Source organism: Haplochromis burtoni, unplaced genomic scaffold (assembly GCF_018398535.1).
Source record: "Haplochromis burtoni strain Fernald_Lab_line unplaced genomic scaffold, NCSU_Asbu1 Contig_26, whole genome shotgun sequence".
In the NCBI taxonomy this organism is placed as follows: Eukaryota; Metazoa; Chordata; class Actinopteri; order Cichliformes; family Cichlidae; genus Haplochromis; species Haplochromis burtoni.
The window spans coordinates 28,910-41,994 of record NW_024582387.1 but is presented as its reverse complement, the minus strand read 5'-3'; the positions used below and the strand labels follow the sequence as shown (position 1 = coordinate 41,994).

The 13,085-nt window shown below is 39.8% G+C and overlaps 2 protein-coding genes across 2 annotated transcripts in view; one reads left to right on the top strand and one right to left on the bottom strand.

Moving 5' to 3' along the window:
• Positions 1-13,085, top strand: part of stab1 (stabilin 1) — a 59,272-nt gene that overhangs the window by 18,463 nt on the left and 27,724 nt on the right. The window contains exons 12-16 of the mRNA XM_042219028.1: positions 59-181; positions 6,698-6,829; positions 6,997-7,068; positions 10,532-10,645; positions 10,903-10,956. Coding sequence (XP_042074962.1) covers positions 59-181; positions 6,698-6,829; positions 6,997-7,068; positions 10,532-10,645; positions 10,903-10,956 — 495 coding nt within the window. The remainder of the gene's footprint in view (positions 1-58; positions 182-6,697; positions 6,830-6,996; positions 7,069-10,531; positions 10,646-10,902; positions 10,957-13,085) is intronic.
• Positions 2,396-5,613, bottom strand: LOC102298913 (E3 ubiquitin-protein ligase TRIM35-like). Its single transcript, XM_042218953.1, has one exon. The coding sequence runs from the start codon at positions 5,002-5,004 to the stop codon at positions 3,574-3,576; it is 1,431 nt and encodes a 476-aa protein (XP_042074887.1). The 5' UTR covers positions 5,005-5,613; the 3' UTR covers positions 2,396-3,573.

Below are 13,085 nucleotides of genomic sequence, written 5' to 3'. Positions count from 1 at the left end.
AAACTAACTGATCGATAAATACAAAAACCTGGTCTTCTAAACCAAAATATCTCTGCAGGACTTAAATCAGGAGACAGTATGTAAAAACCACCTGATCCTGGGTCAGTACCTCTACAGGGATCTGACTGGTCGAGACTTCAACCTGTACGGAGGATCCAAGCTGAGGACCAAAGAAAACAAGGTAACGCTGCTTCTCCAGACTCCAGCTGCTGTTCAAGCTAGATAGTAAAGAAAAAATGAAAGGTGTAAGCCTGGTTCTTGCCTTTGGAAATTATTTTTGGTGGAGACATTTGTCAAAGCCACGGAAGCAGCCACTGTTATTCACAAGCATAAGGTCAAAATTTCCTGGAGCTTTTAGTTCAGGTCCAGCGTGCTGTTGTCTGGAAACTCAACAGTCACGACAAGACTTTTTCCTAAAAATCAATCATTGCCTCCCACCTTACACAAACCCACACTGTATCAGAAAATTATTTTTGAAGGTTTGACATCACCTGGTGATGTGACCTTTGAAAGTTTACCCAAAATGCACCCAAATTAAGTTTTTCTGTTTTTTTCTGTTGCTCTCATAATCACATAGACATTAAAGTCCTGCAGATTTTCTGTTGAAACTATTTTATATCCATTAATGAGATTTTTTCTTTAAATTGGGACAAGTGGAGTGATGTTGCAGTGCTCAAATTTCTGTCCGTATAATATAACTAAGCAGGAGTTCAGACTTTGACACACAATTCCAGTGATTTGAAGTAAGTGTGATTTTCACTTCAACTACAAAGTGAAACTATTAAGAATCTCTTTCATGGGTCAAGACAGGAGCCCAGCATATTCTTTATTTAACTGAAGTTTAATGCAGATTTCACACATAAGAGCCCCCGGCTCTCTTCTCTGGGACACAGCAGAACCACCAGACTGCCAATTTCCAGTCTACATTAGTAAGTTAAAGTTGGTTACAAGGATACACCAGAAACAAAAAAGTTCTTTCAGCATGATTTTTATTCTTGCCACAATTAGAAAAAGCAATATGACAAAGAACTGGAACAAAGCAAAGTGCATGCTACAGAAAATCATTTCCCCTTTATTTGCATCCATGTGGTTAATATAACACAAACATTTAAGTGATGCAACTCTTCACTACCTCTATCAGCGGTTTTCATCACACAGACTCAAGATAGTGTGATAGTATCTACAAAACCATCACACACCATTGTGTTTGAAATCAGCACTTCTAACAGTGTTATCATCATCGTCTTCTGTCACCCGCCGCCTCAACAATTCTCTATCGTAACATGCTGGCATAACTCGCTGGTGATGGAGACTGGTTATTGAATGAAATTAGTTTTATTTACCAACTGAGTGCGTCCATTACACTCAGTTATATACAATTCATATATCTTCAAATCACAACCCACACAGTTTATTAGATTTTTTTCATTATTAAACGTCTTGTTAAACCAAACAAAACAGTCTGTTAAGTAACACATCATTAAATCACAGCAGAAATTATTTGACAGAAATTATGTTAGGTGAGATGTATAAGGATATTATCTTCAGAATTATGTGACACGTTCTTTTTTTCCAATAATTCTCTCATTTTGTGTCTCTTAATTATTCAACGTCTGAGTAATGGTGTTAAATAACTATATAAACAGATTATGTGGTTACAAGAACAGCAGACTGGTTACCATGACCCGTTTCCATGAGACTGTTGTGAAGACAACATTAATGGTTCCATAAATTTGATGAACATTTATGAGGCAGAAATAAATATTTGCTGTCCAGAGAGCACTACAGAACCAGAAGTTCTGTCTTCTGTGTTCTAGTACTCATGAAGCAGACAAACACACACTCCCACACACCTCAGACAAATTTAAAAGGTTAATCTGATGAGCATGTCTTTGGGCTGGCTGGGCACAAACAGAAAACCCACACAGGGAAATGAGAACACGACAACTCCACATAGAAAGTTCTCAACCAACCAGCTGGTTCAAACCCAGAAACCTTGCTGTGAAGTGACAGCAAGGTTGTGGATTTAAACACAAACATTTAAAAACATTGTGAATTTAAAAATAAAAGCATTGTGTAACCCTGTAACTCAGGGTTTTCCCTTCACATTTTAAGTTTCTTTCCCAAGGCCAAAGTGACGTCACGAGCATTGTGAAACATTATTTTGAAGACTGTGTTTCATATACTCAAGCATCTTAGACATTCTTGTTCATGAAGTAGCCAGAAAAATACCCCACACGTTTCTGTCACAGGCAGCGGGAGGTGACAGTGTGTAGAGCAGGGGTAGGCAACTCCAGGCCTCGAGTGCCGGTGTCCTGCAGGTTTTAGATCCCACCCTGGGTTAACACACCTGAATCAAATGATTAGTTCATTACCAGGCTTCTGCAGAACTTCAAGACATGCTGAGGAGTCATTTAGCCCTTTAAATCAGCTGTGATGGATCATGGACGCATCTAAAACCTCCAGGACACCGGCACTCGAGGCCTGGATTTGCCTACCCCTGGTGTAGAGTGAATACTGGACCCAAATGCAGATCAAAAAACGGAGCGTAAAAAGGTAACTCGAATAATAAAAAAGCGAGCATGAGTAACATGTACATGAGTACAAAAAACACAGAAAAGCAGCGGTGTCCAAACCCAGGCCTTAAGGGCTGGTGTCCTACAGGTTTTAGATGTGTCCTTGATCCAAGACAGCTGATTTAAATGGCTAAATGACCTCCTCAACATGTTCTCCAGAGGCCTGGTTATGAACTAATCATTTGATTCAGGTGTGCAGACCCAGGATGACATCTAAAACCTGAGGGACACCGGCCCTCGAGGCCTGGAGTTGGCCAAGCCTGCGGTAAAGTGAACAGGAATGAAAACTAAACTAAACTAAAACCTAAACTGGAAGAAACTAAACTACGACAACTGCAACGAAAGACATGAACACGATTCAGGGCAGGAGCATGCAAAAAGCGAGGAAAAAACAGGAACATGGAACGTGAGCATGACCTGAGCTGAATCACGAAATACCTTGGCGTGACATGACATCGTGAAAGTAACACAGACAACCCGACAAAGACTGAATGAAGGCACAGAGGAGGCTAATGAGGGAAGTGGGGAAACAGCTGACAAAAAGGAACATAATGACACCACAGGGGAAGTAAAACAAAACACATTGAACATGGAGACAGCTGACTCTTCAAAATAAAACAGGAAACACTGAAAGACGTAAACATGAGACACAGGGTTGAAGACAAAAGGGGAATCTAATGAACAACGAACTATAACAGGGCAACTTAGGCGAAATAGAAATGAGACCATATTTCTACAAAACAACCATAAATCCTGACCTAAATGTTCCATTGTAGACTATCGAGTAGCTTTTGATTTTATGTATATTGAGGTACAAATAAAACCAATAAATATATGAGAGTACCACCATTGCAGCAGTCTTTTATATTCACCAGCTTGTACACTTGTCTAATATTTGCGCCGTTAATATTAAAGTTGCTCTACGTTCCTAAACAATTAACAAATTTTGTCTCACAGTTTTGTCATATTTCCCAACTTTATGATGATATGCATCACTCTAAGTGTTCTTTTCCACTGTCACAGTGACCTTCACTGGTAAAATCTTCACTGGTTGAGGATTCTCAGTGTAAATGTAAGGAAACAGGGTGTCAGAGAAGCTGTGTGTGAAGGTGTGCATGTGGGCATTAGTGTCGAGATCAGAGAACGACAACTTTCCTCTGTCAAAGTCCAGATGGACTCTGATCCTCCGCACTTCCTTCTTCACTGGTAGATCCTTCTCAGTGTCTGGTGATGAAAATGCTGAGAATTTACCATTAGAGAACAAAATTCTCCACAGTCCTGACTGAAGACGCCCACTGACCTGGGAGTACTCGCTCAACACGCCCAGTTCCCAGTCCTTGTTGTTTCCAACATCAACATCCCACTCATGTGTCCCTGAGTTGAAGCCTTTAGAGCCGAGAACAGAGCAGGAGAACTTGGTTCTCTCCGGGTTTTGGGGAAGTGGTTTCCGCTCTCCTGATTTCACGCTGCTCAGATTATCGAATACAACAAGTTCTGGGTCGGCAGTGTTTGGATCAAGAATCACAGGACTGTAGAAGACCTTCTCTTTCATTTTGTTCCAGACATTGAAGGTCAGGTTGCCCAGGTGTTTGGCCACATCTATGAGCACTCCTGAAGCCAGCTCTGGATCTTGCAGCAGGGGGTGCTGCTGGGCTTTTTTAACTGCAGCCTTGTAGTTTTGCAGGAATGAGATGTCTTCAGCTTTGAGCTCCCTCTCTGTGGCTCTGATTGTGCTAGAAAGAGCTGCTATTTCTCTGCTCAGACTCTCAACCTCCTCCTTCATTATCTTAGTCTTCTGCACCTCATCCTCCTTCAGGTTAGCAATCCTCACCTTCTCTTCATCGTGCAAAAACTGGTGAAGATTCTTAAACTGCTCCTTAATCTCCCTCTCTGTGCTTTGGGCTTGGACTTTGATGTGTTTCACTATTTGATCATAGCTTCCTTTAACATCTTCAAAGACCTGCAGTTTCTCCTTTAAGGGCTTCAGGGATTTCTGGAGCTCCTCTTTGAGATCCTGTGCAGCCTCATCGATGGGTCTGAATCTGTGGTTGCTATGCATTTTTGAGTCTCGACAGATCACACATATTGGCTGCTGGTGGTCCAGACAGAAGATTTTGAGTTTCTCAGAGTGCAGACTGCAGAGTGACTCGGACCCTTCTGAAACTCTTCGGCCTCTGTCGCCTCTGTCGCCTCTGTCGCCTCTCTCCGCTAAAAAGGCCTCGCACAGGTTCTTTAATGCCAAATTACGAGGGGGATCACTCTTTGAGGATCTTCTCTTGCAACACGGACAATCGTATGTTTTCTTCCCCCTCCACCATTTTTGGAGGCAGTCTTTGCAGAAGCTGTGGCTGCATGACAGAACAACAGGGTCTGTGAAGACTTCATGGCAGACAGGACATAAGAAATCCTCTTCTGATCTGAGCGACATTTTGCCTGTGAATGAAGCTGAAAACACAGCAAAAAATAAAAGTGAAGTCAGTCAGTCCGGAAGATTCTCTGACAGTTGCTTTCACTTTCTGTCGCAGCTCTTTCAGATCATAAAGCAGAGCAAACTGCAGCAGTTGACAGGAATTGCAAGTATTCCTATTTTCCAGTTATCCCAGTGTTCACAGTGTTCCCTCACGGAGCTGTCTTCATTAGTTGGAAGTGATATTTTACTGTGTGATTAGAATCCTTACCGTCTGTCTCTGTTTCTCCTTTCAGGAAGACAAAAACAATAAGCTGCATTTCCTGCTTGACTGCATGGCCTCACACAGTGGGCGGAGCTTTCTCAAGACATGTCATGCGTGTCTATAACACTAGTTGTATGTTTGCTCAACAGTATTTCATGTATGGTATCAGAACAGATCGTTAACATGGTGAATAAAATGATAACTAGTCAGGAGTCACAATATAGATTCAGAGACAGTTCTGTCACAGATCACCAGTTCTGCAGCATATAACACGAGCACTTATCTCTGGCAGTCAGATACAGAAGAGCTCAGGGCTCCTGCTTTATCTGCACGTCTGGGCTGTCTGTCCTTGGAAAGTGTGCCAAAGGTTGCAATGCTCTTAAAGGTGCACAAAGTATCCTAAGAGTCAAGTAAAGGTCTCATTCCTTCATTCATTTAATTTATAATGATGCAAGGTTAGAGTCGCTCATTTTTACATCTGTAACTCTGGGAAAAAACACTAAACCTTGAGAATCGATTTCCTCCAATTTACAAAGTGCTTTAACAGTACTCACGCCTGTTTTTTCCCCCATCACAGGCCCCCTAGATCCACAGGTCAAAGCTTTACTGGACTCTTGTTTATGAGTGGGCCGCTATCAGTCTGAAGCAACATACACAATAAATTTGTCAATTTAAAGATTGACAAACTAAGCTACCAGTTTATCTTGTCAATTTTTCTTTATTAAGCATCTTTGTAACTCCAGATAGAAGTGGATAGACGCAGGTGAACAGACTAATTTTCTCAGTGTTTAAGTCTGTTGAGCCAGTGATCTGATAATGGGATCTCATTGGCTTTTAACCTGCAGAGGGTTTCTTTCTGATTACAGCAGTAAAGAGTTGCAGCTGTCAAGTCTAGAACAGTGTTTCTTTCACTCCACCTGTGTTCAGGCTGTACAGCCTCATTTTCACTGCCGTTGCAGTATGAAGCTTTACACACAAAAGACACACCAGATAATTGGGCTAATTCTTACAATAGGTTTCTTTTTTGCACACATTCTCCCAGCTTTGTTTCACAGTGAGCACACATGTATTTTTAGCTGCAAAAACGGTCATGCTGTCCACCACTGTTGTCATGTCCCCCCCCCCCAACAATACTAGTAATTGTGTCATTGTTGCACCAATCTTAAAGGCTTCCTGTAATGTGTACAGGATGTGACTGGTGGAAACAGTTTACCAGAATGTATTTTTAATGCTTTATGCTGGCTACATTTAGCATCCTTTGTGCTACAATGACAGATGAAGCTGTGAAAAAAGTGTTAACTTTTTAAAAATATGGGATGTTGTATGTTTGTTGAGGGATAAATGTGTAGTCCATGTAAACCTGCTTGAACCTTGATTCTTGTTTCATAACATGCACAGGTTCTTTAAAGAAAGTCTTTTTTTTTTTTGGATGTCGTACTCTTGTTTTAGAGGTTCATCTTGCTGGACAACCCCAGAAAACTGTACTCTGTCATCCAGCAAGACCTGCCAGCATCCAATGGGATCATTCACATCATAGACCAGCCCATCACACCCACCGACTCCTCCCCTCGTGATGAACAGGTAAGTAAATACACAAATGATGGAAAACTCCCTGAAAACACCAAAAAAAGAAACAGAAAAAAGCTTAAACAACAGCTGAGTGAAAAACATTAAAACACTGCAGTTATTTTTTTCCTTTACAGTACAGCACAATATGAAACTTAATGTCTTCTTCTTCTTGTGTTAAGTTTGCTGATTTGACAGTTGGAGAGATTCTGACTAAGGACGACAAGTACAACCGCTTCCTGTCTTTGGTTGATGTAAGTATTTGTGTGACTATGCACCCTCACGTTTGTCTCCTTCCTTTATTTGACCGCATGCTGAAATTGTTTTACTACAATAAAGCAAATAACACTTACAATTTAAACATTTTAAACCACTTAAATGTATCATACAAACTGGATTTGCTGGGAGTTTATTCACAATTGTGCCACATTTAATGCCAAATTGTTTTATTTTATGCCTGTTGTGGGGATAAGTTCTAATTTCTTTGGATTTCCGGGTGGAAATATTAACAGAGTGAGCATGTATACACATGGTCTGCAAGTTTTTGATGTGTTTCTTTGAGCTGCCTTTGGTAGGTTTTTTTGGTAGCTTTCGTCACTGAAATGAATCGGCTGCTTCAGTGTTTAAGGCATTCTTCATGAATCACTTCCAAAACTTTCCAGCGACACATTTTTGCTTTTGCAGCCTCAAGCTTTCATAAATTGTCTTTTATCTTTAAAATCATGCTTAAAATAACTACTGCCTTTGTTTGTATTGGCATCATTAATGATACTGTTATATACATTTTTCTAACTATGACATTATAGTTTGATATCATGTCACATTTGACCTCTAACCTCACTTTTACATTTCATAGCTGCCATTGTTTCAATGATATAACAGTGTGTTTTATCTCTAAAGAAAATATTGCCAATAGAGAGAGAGAGAGAGAGAGAGAGCTGTCTAGTAATATAGTAGTTATTTACATATTAATACCTGCATAATGTTTATGTATTTAAAGTAAGCATCTGCCATACTACCCTAAAGTAAATACTAGTGAGCTGCACTCTCAGAGTGCTTTTGTTTCTTTTTTCACTGTGTGAATTTTTTTCTTTTCCTTCCTCTCTGCCCTTAATTCCCTTTTAAGGGTTTTTAATGACATTTGTTTAACTCTGGACTCTGGCAGCCCTGCTGCCCTCTTGTTGTTGGACAGCAGCCTTTGACACGGCTGATACCATGATATCCTGCTATCAAGGCTGAAATCATATGCTGGCCTAAAAGAGTCTGCCCTCCAGTGGTTTTGGTTTATCTTTCTGGAAGGACTTTTTATGACAACATAAATAGCCCCTCTTAATTATAGTGTACCTCAAGGCTCTCTTTTGGGTCCTGCCTTGTTTGCACTGTATATGTTGCCACTGGGGTCTATTTTCTCACGCTACAATCTTTCATTTCACTGTTTTGCTGATGACTTGCAGATCTATCTGCCTTTAAAAGCAGGGTCAGACTGACTTCAGCTATTATTACGCTGTCTTGATGACTCTAAATAGTGGATGTCTTTAAAAAATTTTAATTAAACGAAAACAAAACATACATTGTCATTTTTGGTAACTTCATTAATAATCACACTGAGCCTTCAGACCTGTGGCAGGTCACAGGCTTTGGAATAGTCTTCCTCTTAATATTAGATATGCACAAACATCTCCAAAAGTTGATTCTGTTCACCTGGATGTAGCGTTTTCAGTGGGAGAAACATTTTGTCACTCTTCCAAGTGACTTCTTCAGTCTCAGCTGACTGTAGAAAGACCATCTCTGAATCGAGGAGGGGGCCTAAGGGTACATCTTTCGCCATCTTAAAATGCTGTGATTGCAGCCATTCCACAACTCTCTGTGAATGGTACTCATGGCCATTGATCAGTGGGCTTTGATCAGTGGTTGTTGATCAATGGTCATTAGAATTTGCATAATTATGATGAAGAAACTGACCTCCCAGCCCATTGTTCCTTCAGTGGGCTGGGAGGTCATTATGCAAATGTACTGTTTATAAGATTGGAGAAACCTGCAGTCAGCTGAGACTGAAGAAGTCACTCGGATGAGTGACGAAACGTTTCTCCCACAAAATGCTACGTCCAGATGAACAGAATCAACTTTTAGAGATTTACTTACCTGGATGAATGAGTCTGCATCAAGATCTGCACAAACACTTGAACATTTTAAATCGTTACTGAAGACACAATTTTATGGTCTGGCATTAAACACACTTTGACCTAAACATTTTGGTTTTAACACCCTTAGTTGTTATTGATGTTTGAGTTGTTTTTATGATGTATTTCATCTGCTTATTTGTTTTTTCTATATTTTACTGCATCATTGTTTTTGCATTTTATTTATTTTAGTGGCATTTTACATTGTTAAGCACTTTGTGCAGCATGGACTGTTTGGAGATGTGCTTTATAAATAAAGCTGACCTTGACCTTGACTTTGATTGCTTCCACCTGTTGTAAACTGTATTTCTCATTAGTAGTCAGTTTTCTGTTTATATAGTCCTGTGTTTCATTTACTTGGAGAGGGTCCTTTTGCTTTTGTTTTGGATTATCTCTTTATGTTTTTTTTTGTTCATTTCGGGTTGTTCTTTTTGTTTACATTAGGTCCTCCACACCACAGTTATGACACTTCTTTTCCTCATTCTTTAAAAAAACACCAAGGTCACAGAAAGATTAGTAGTGGAAGTCCTTATGACACTGTTTTTAAGAGGTTTAATTTCATTTAAACCCAATTTACAGTGCAGCCTAATACCACCAGCTTCATTCTTTTTTAACTTCTACTCCAGCAGCTCTGGCTTAACTCATAGCATCACATTTGATGTAAATGTCAACTTCCCTCAAGCTTTCCTCATTTTGTGGAAGATATTTTTAATTTCATGAGGTGTCAGATATCATTGTGTAAGTGAGTGATAGGTCTTTTATTACAGAGCCATGCTGTAACTACCTGCAGAATCTGGTCTGGCATTCCTGCTGAAGTATGCATGACCTCGCTAAAAAGGATTCTGTGAAGTCCCCCGGTTTTTTTTTTTTTTATTGCACTTTGGCGATTCCTTAATTTAAAGGCGCATTTAAGTTAAAAAAAAAAAGATCATTTCATCATTTGACATGTTGTCCGTGCGCTCCTTAAATGTGTGGATTAAATTATTTTCAAATTTGTTACGTTTACACAGCTTCCCCACTTTAAGAAACGCAATTTTAAAATAATACATCAATTTTTTCATGTGTAGCATATCTAACACTGGCTATTGAGCAGTGCACTAGAATTTATATTATGTAATGTATTCTACACAGACTATAAACTGATGAGAATGCAGATCATTTAGTTAGACATTTTCAGCTTCAGACTTTTGGGCTGTATGATGCACATACATGTTCTATAACATAAGCATATTGAACCACTGTAATAAGGTTTTTGTTTCAAATCAGCCCACCTCTTAGTTTGAATCTCCAAGCATCTATTTTTGTATTTCCATAAAATGATGGTAAATGCCTGTAAAAACAACTTGTTTTGTTTGTGTGAAATCAAGGGTTTTCCCCCCAAAACATTTATATAAAAATTTAAATGAAACTTCTCTGACTTGAACTCAGGGAGGCATGGCTTTGCAAGTGTTTAATTCTGTATTCTGTCTGGCACTGAGGCTTAAAGGAAATCTGTGCTAAATCCTCATTTGTTAATCAGATGTGTGTTTTTCTGCAGAACTGTGGGGCGCCGCCACCGTTGCGGGGGCCAGGACCCCTCACTGTGTTCGTCCCCACCAACCAGGCTGTGGACCGAGCCCGAGATGGCAGCATCCTGTACATGCTGAATGATGTAAGACCTCAGGGAGTCACTTCTTATGACACTTTTCATCTCTTTGTGATTAGTGCAGATAACACATGCTGAGTTTTTTTAATTATCAACAAATCAAATAAGAAGACCAAAGACTTTGTGACTCTGTCCCAAACTTAATTCTTACTGATAACATTCATCTTGAAGTAACCCAGATATGTTCAGTTTTGTTATTTTCTAAAGCACATTTGGTTCCTTCCATATTAGAGATTGTGCTTTTAATATATTTTTTTTTCCAGGCCAAATATAAACTTCAGGAACTCCTCAGACACCACGTGTTTTCCCAGGCTGCGGTGAGCTCTTACCCTAACTCCCCAATCCTTCTGTCAGAGTCATTTATTTCACTTTCACTTGTTGCTTTTTCCTTTCTTTTTGCCTTTTATCCATTGGCGAACACAGATGAAAAAAGACTTAGCTCCACACTTTTATTCTTAGCTTTGCATTGCTCACGGTTCAAAATAGTCCTTATTTATCTTGTTCTGGGCCTTGGTGCCACCAAGAAACATGCATTTTTTTATTGGCCACCAGGCAGTGACACTTTCAGGTCACATCAGTAAAAACATGAAGCTAATTTTGCAAATTATTTTTATTATTAGAGTCAGAAAGGAGGATTATCCAGGATAATCTCACTGATTGACAATGTGTCAGTCAAGCCAGTGTGGTGTAATTGACCAGTATTTCTGGAGCAGTAACATTTAAATGTCTGTTAAATTAGTTGCACACATCGTTAGTGACTACGTCCCTCCGTTCATACAGTCTGTTTGTAACAAAGACTCATTTCCTTAAATATATGGAAGCATAGGCCCTCTTAGCTCTCCCCCAGCAGATTGTCCGAGCAGCTGAGAAAACAGGCAGCAATTTTTCACACCAGCTTGTTAATCAACCAAAGACTTAGAGTTTTAATTAATTGTACAACCTAACTGGAAAACTCAAAAACCTGTTTTATTTGATATCATCTATCATCCTGGGCCTTATTAGAGTTTCTGTCTGATTTCTTAGAGTGTTTATCTGACTCAGTTCTCAGCTCAGATAAAATAATTATTGGGGGTGATTTTATCATCCATGTAGATACTAAAAATGACAGCCTCAACATGGCATTTAATCTATTATTAGACTCAAATGGGTTCTTCCAAAACCCACCTACCACTTTCTACACACTCTAGATCTATCACTGAAGCCAGATAACACGCACCAATTAGTTAAACTTTAAATTTCTCAAAGACATAAAGACCTTGATGACCTAAAAATTTCTGCTTCTAAATCAGATAAAAGTGAGGTTATTGTATACAGTGTTACGGCCCTAGCAGGGCCTCCTCCTGAAGGCGCCTGTGTGGGCGTGTCCCACTACCTCTTCTGCCTGAGGTGCCACCTTTTCCTTTTGTGCAGCTGACTCTCGTCAGTAATTAAGGAGATTTAAGCCCAGGGAAAGGTGAGCTCTGGGCGAGAGTGCCATTAGTGTGGTTACAGCTAGTGAGCTGAGTGTTTTGCGGTGTTTGCAGCTGGTGAGCTGCACTCTTTTTGACTTACTTTGTACTTTATTGACTAACGTTTGAGTTTTGTTTGTTTCTTTAAATGGTGATAGCGGCTTGTCCGTCTCTTTTAGTTAGTTTTAATAGAAACTTTAATAAAACTCTTTGATTTAACCATTTTGCCTCTGTCTCCTTTTCCTGACCCGGACACTTTTTGTTACCCCCCATCGCCTGGACCCTTTTAGGGGAACGTAACAACAGTCCAAAAAATTGTAGAAATCCGGTATCTAGCCAGATGCTTACTCTGGATGGCATTATCATTATCTGTGAGGTATCTTGGAGTTGTTTTTGACCAAGATATTTTCCTGAATGCAAACAAATATGTAGGACTACTTTCTCCCTTTTGTGCAATATCTCCAAAATTAGAAACATCCTGTCTCAGAGTGATGCTGAAAAGCTAGCTTATGCCTTTATTGCTTCTAGGCTGGACTACTGTCATTTGTTATTATTGGGATGTCCTAAAAACTCCCTGAAAAGCCTTCAGTTGATTCAAAATGCTGCAGCAAGAGTACTGACGGGGATTAGACAAGAGAGAGCAATTTCTCCTATATTGGCTTCTCTTCATTGGCTTCCTGTTAAATCCAGAATAATTCAAAATCCTGCTCCTCACATACAAGGTCTTAATAATCAGGCCCCATCTTATCTTAATAACCTTGTAGTACCATATCACCCTATTAGAGCACTTCGCTCTCGCTGCTGGGCTTGTGATTCCCAGGGTATTTAAAAATAGAATAGGAGGCAGCTTTCAGGCCCCTCTTCTGTGGGACCAGCTTCCAGTTTGGATTCGGGTAACAGGTGGAAGAAGTGGCTTGGGTGAGGGAACTCTGAATAAGTGGTAGAAAATGGATGGGTGGATGTTCAATATGAGCGTCAACCACTGCAACAGAATAAGA

Excerpts from the sequence above, each read along its gene's own strand:
- LOC102298913 (XM_042218953.1), bottom strand. The coding sequence starts at position 5,004 with ATGTCGCTCAGATCAGAAGAGGATTTCTTATGTCCTGTCTGCCATGAA.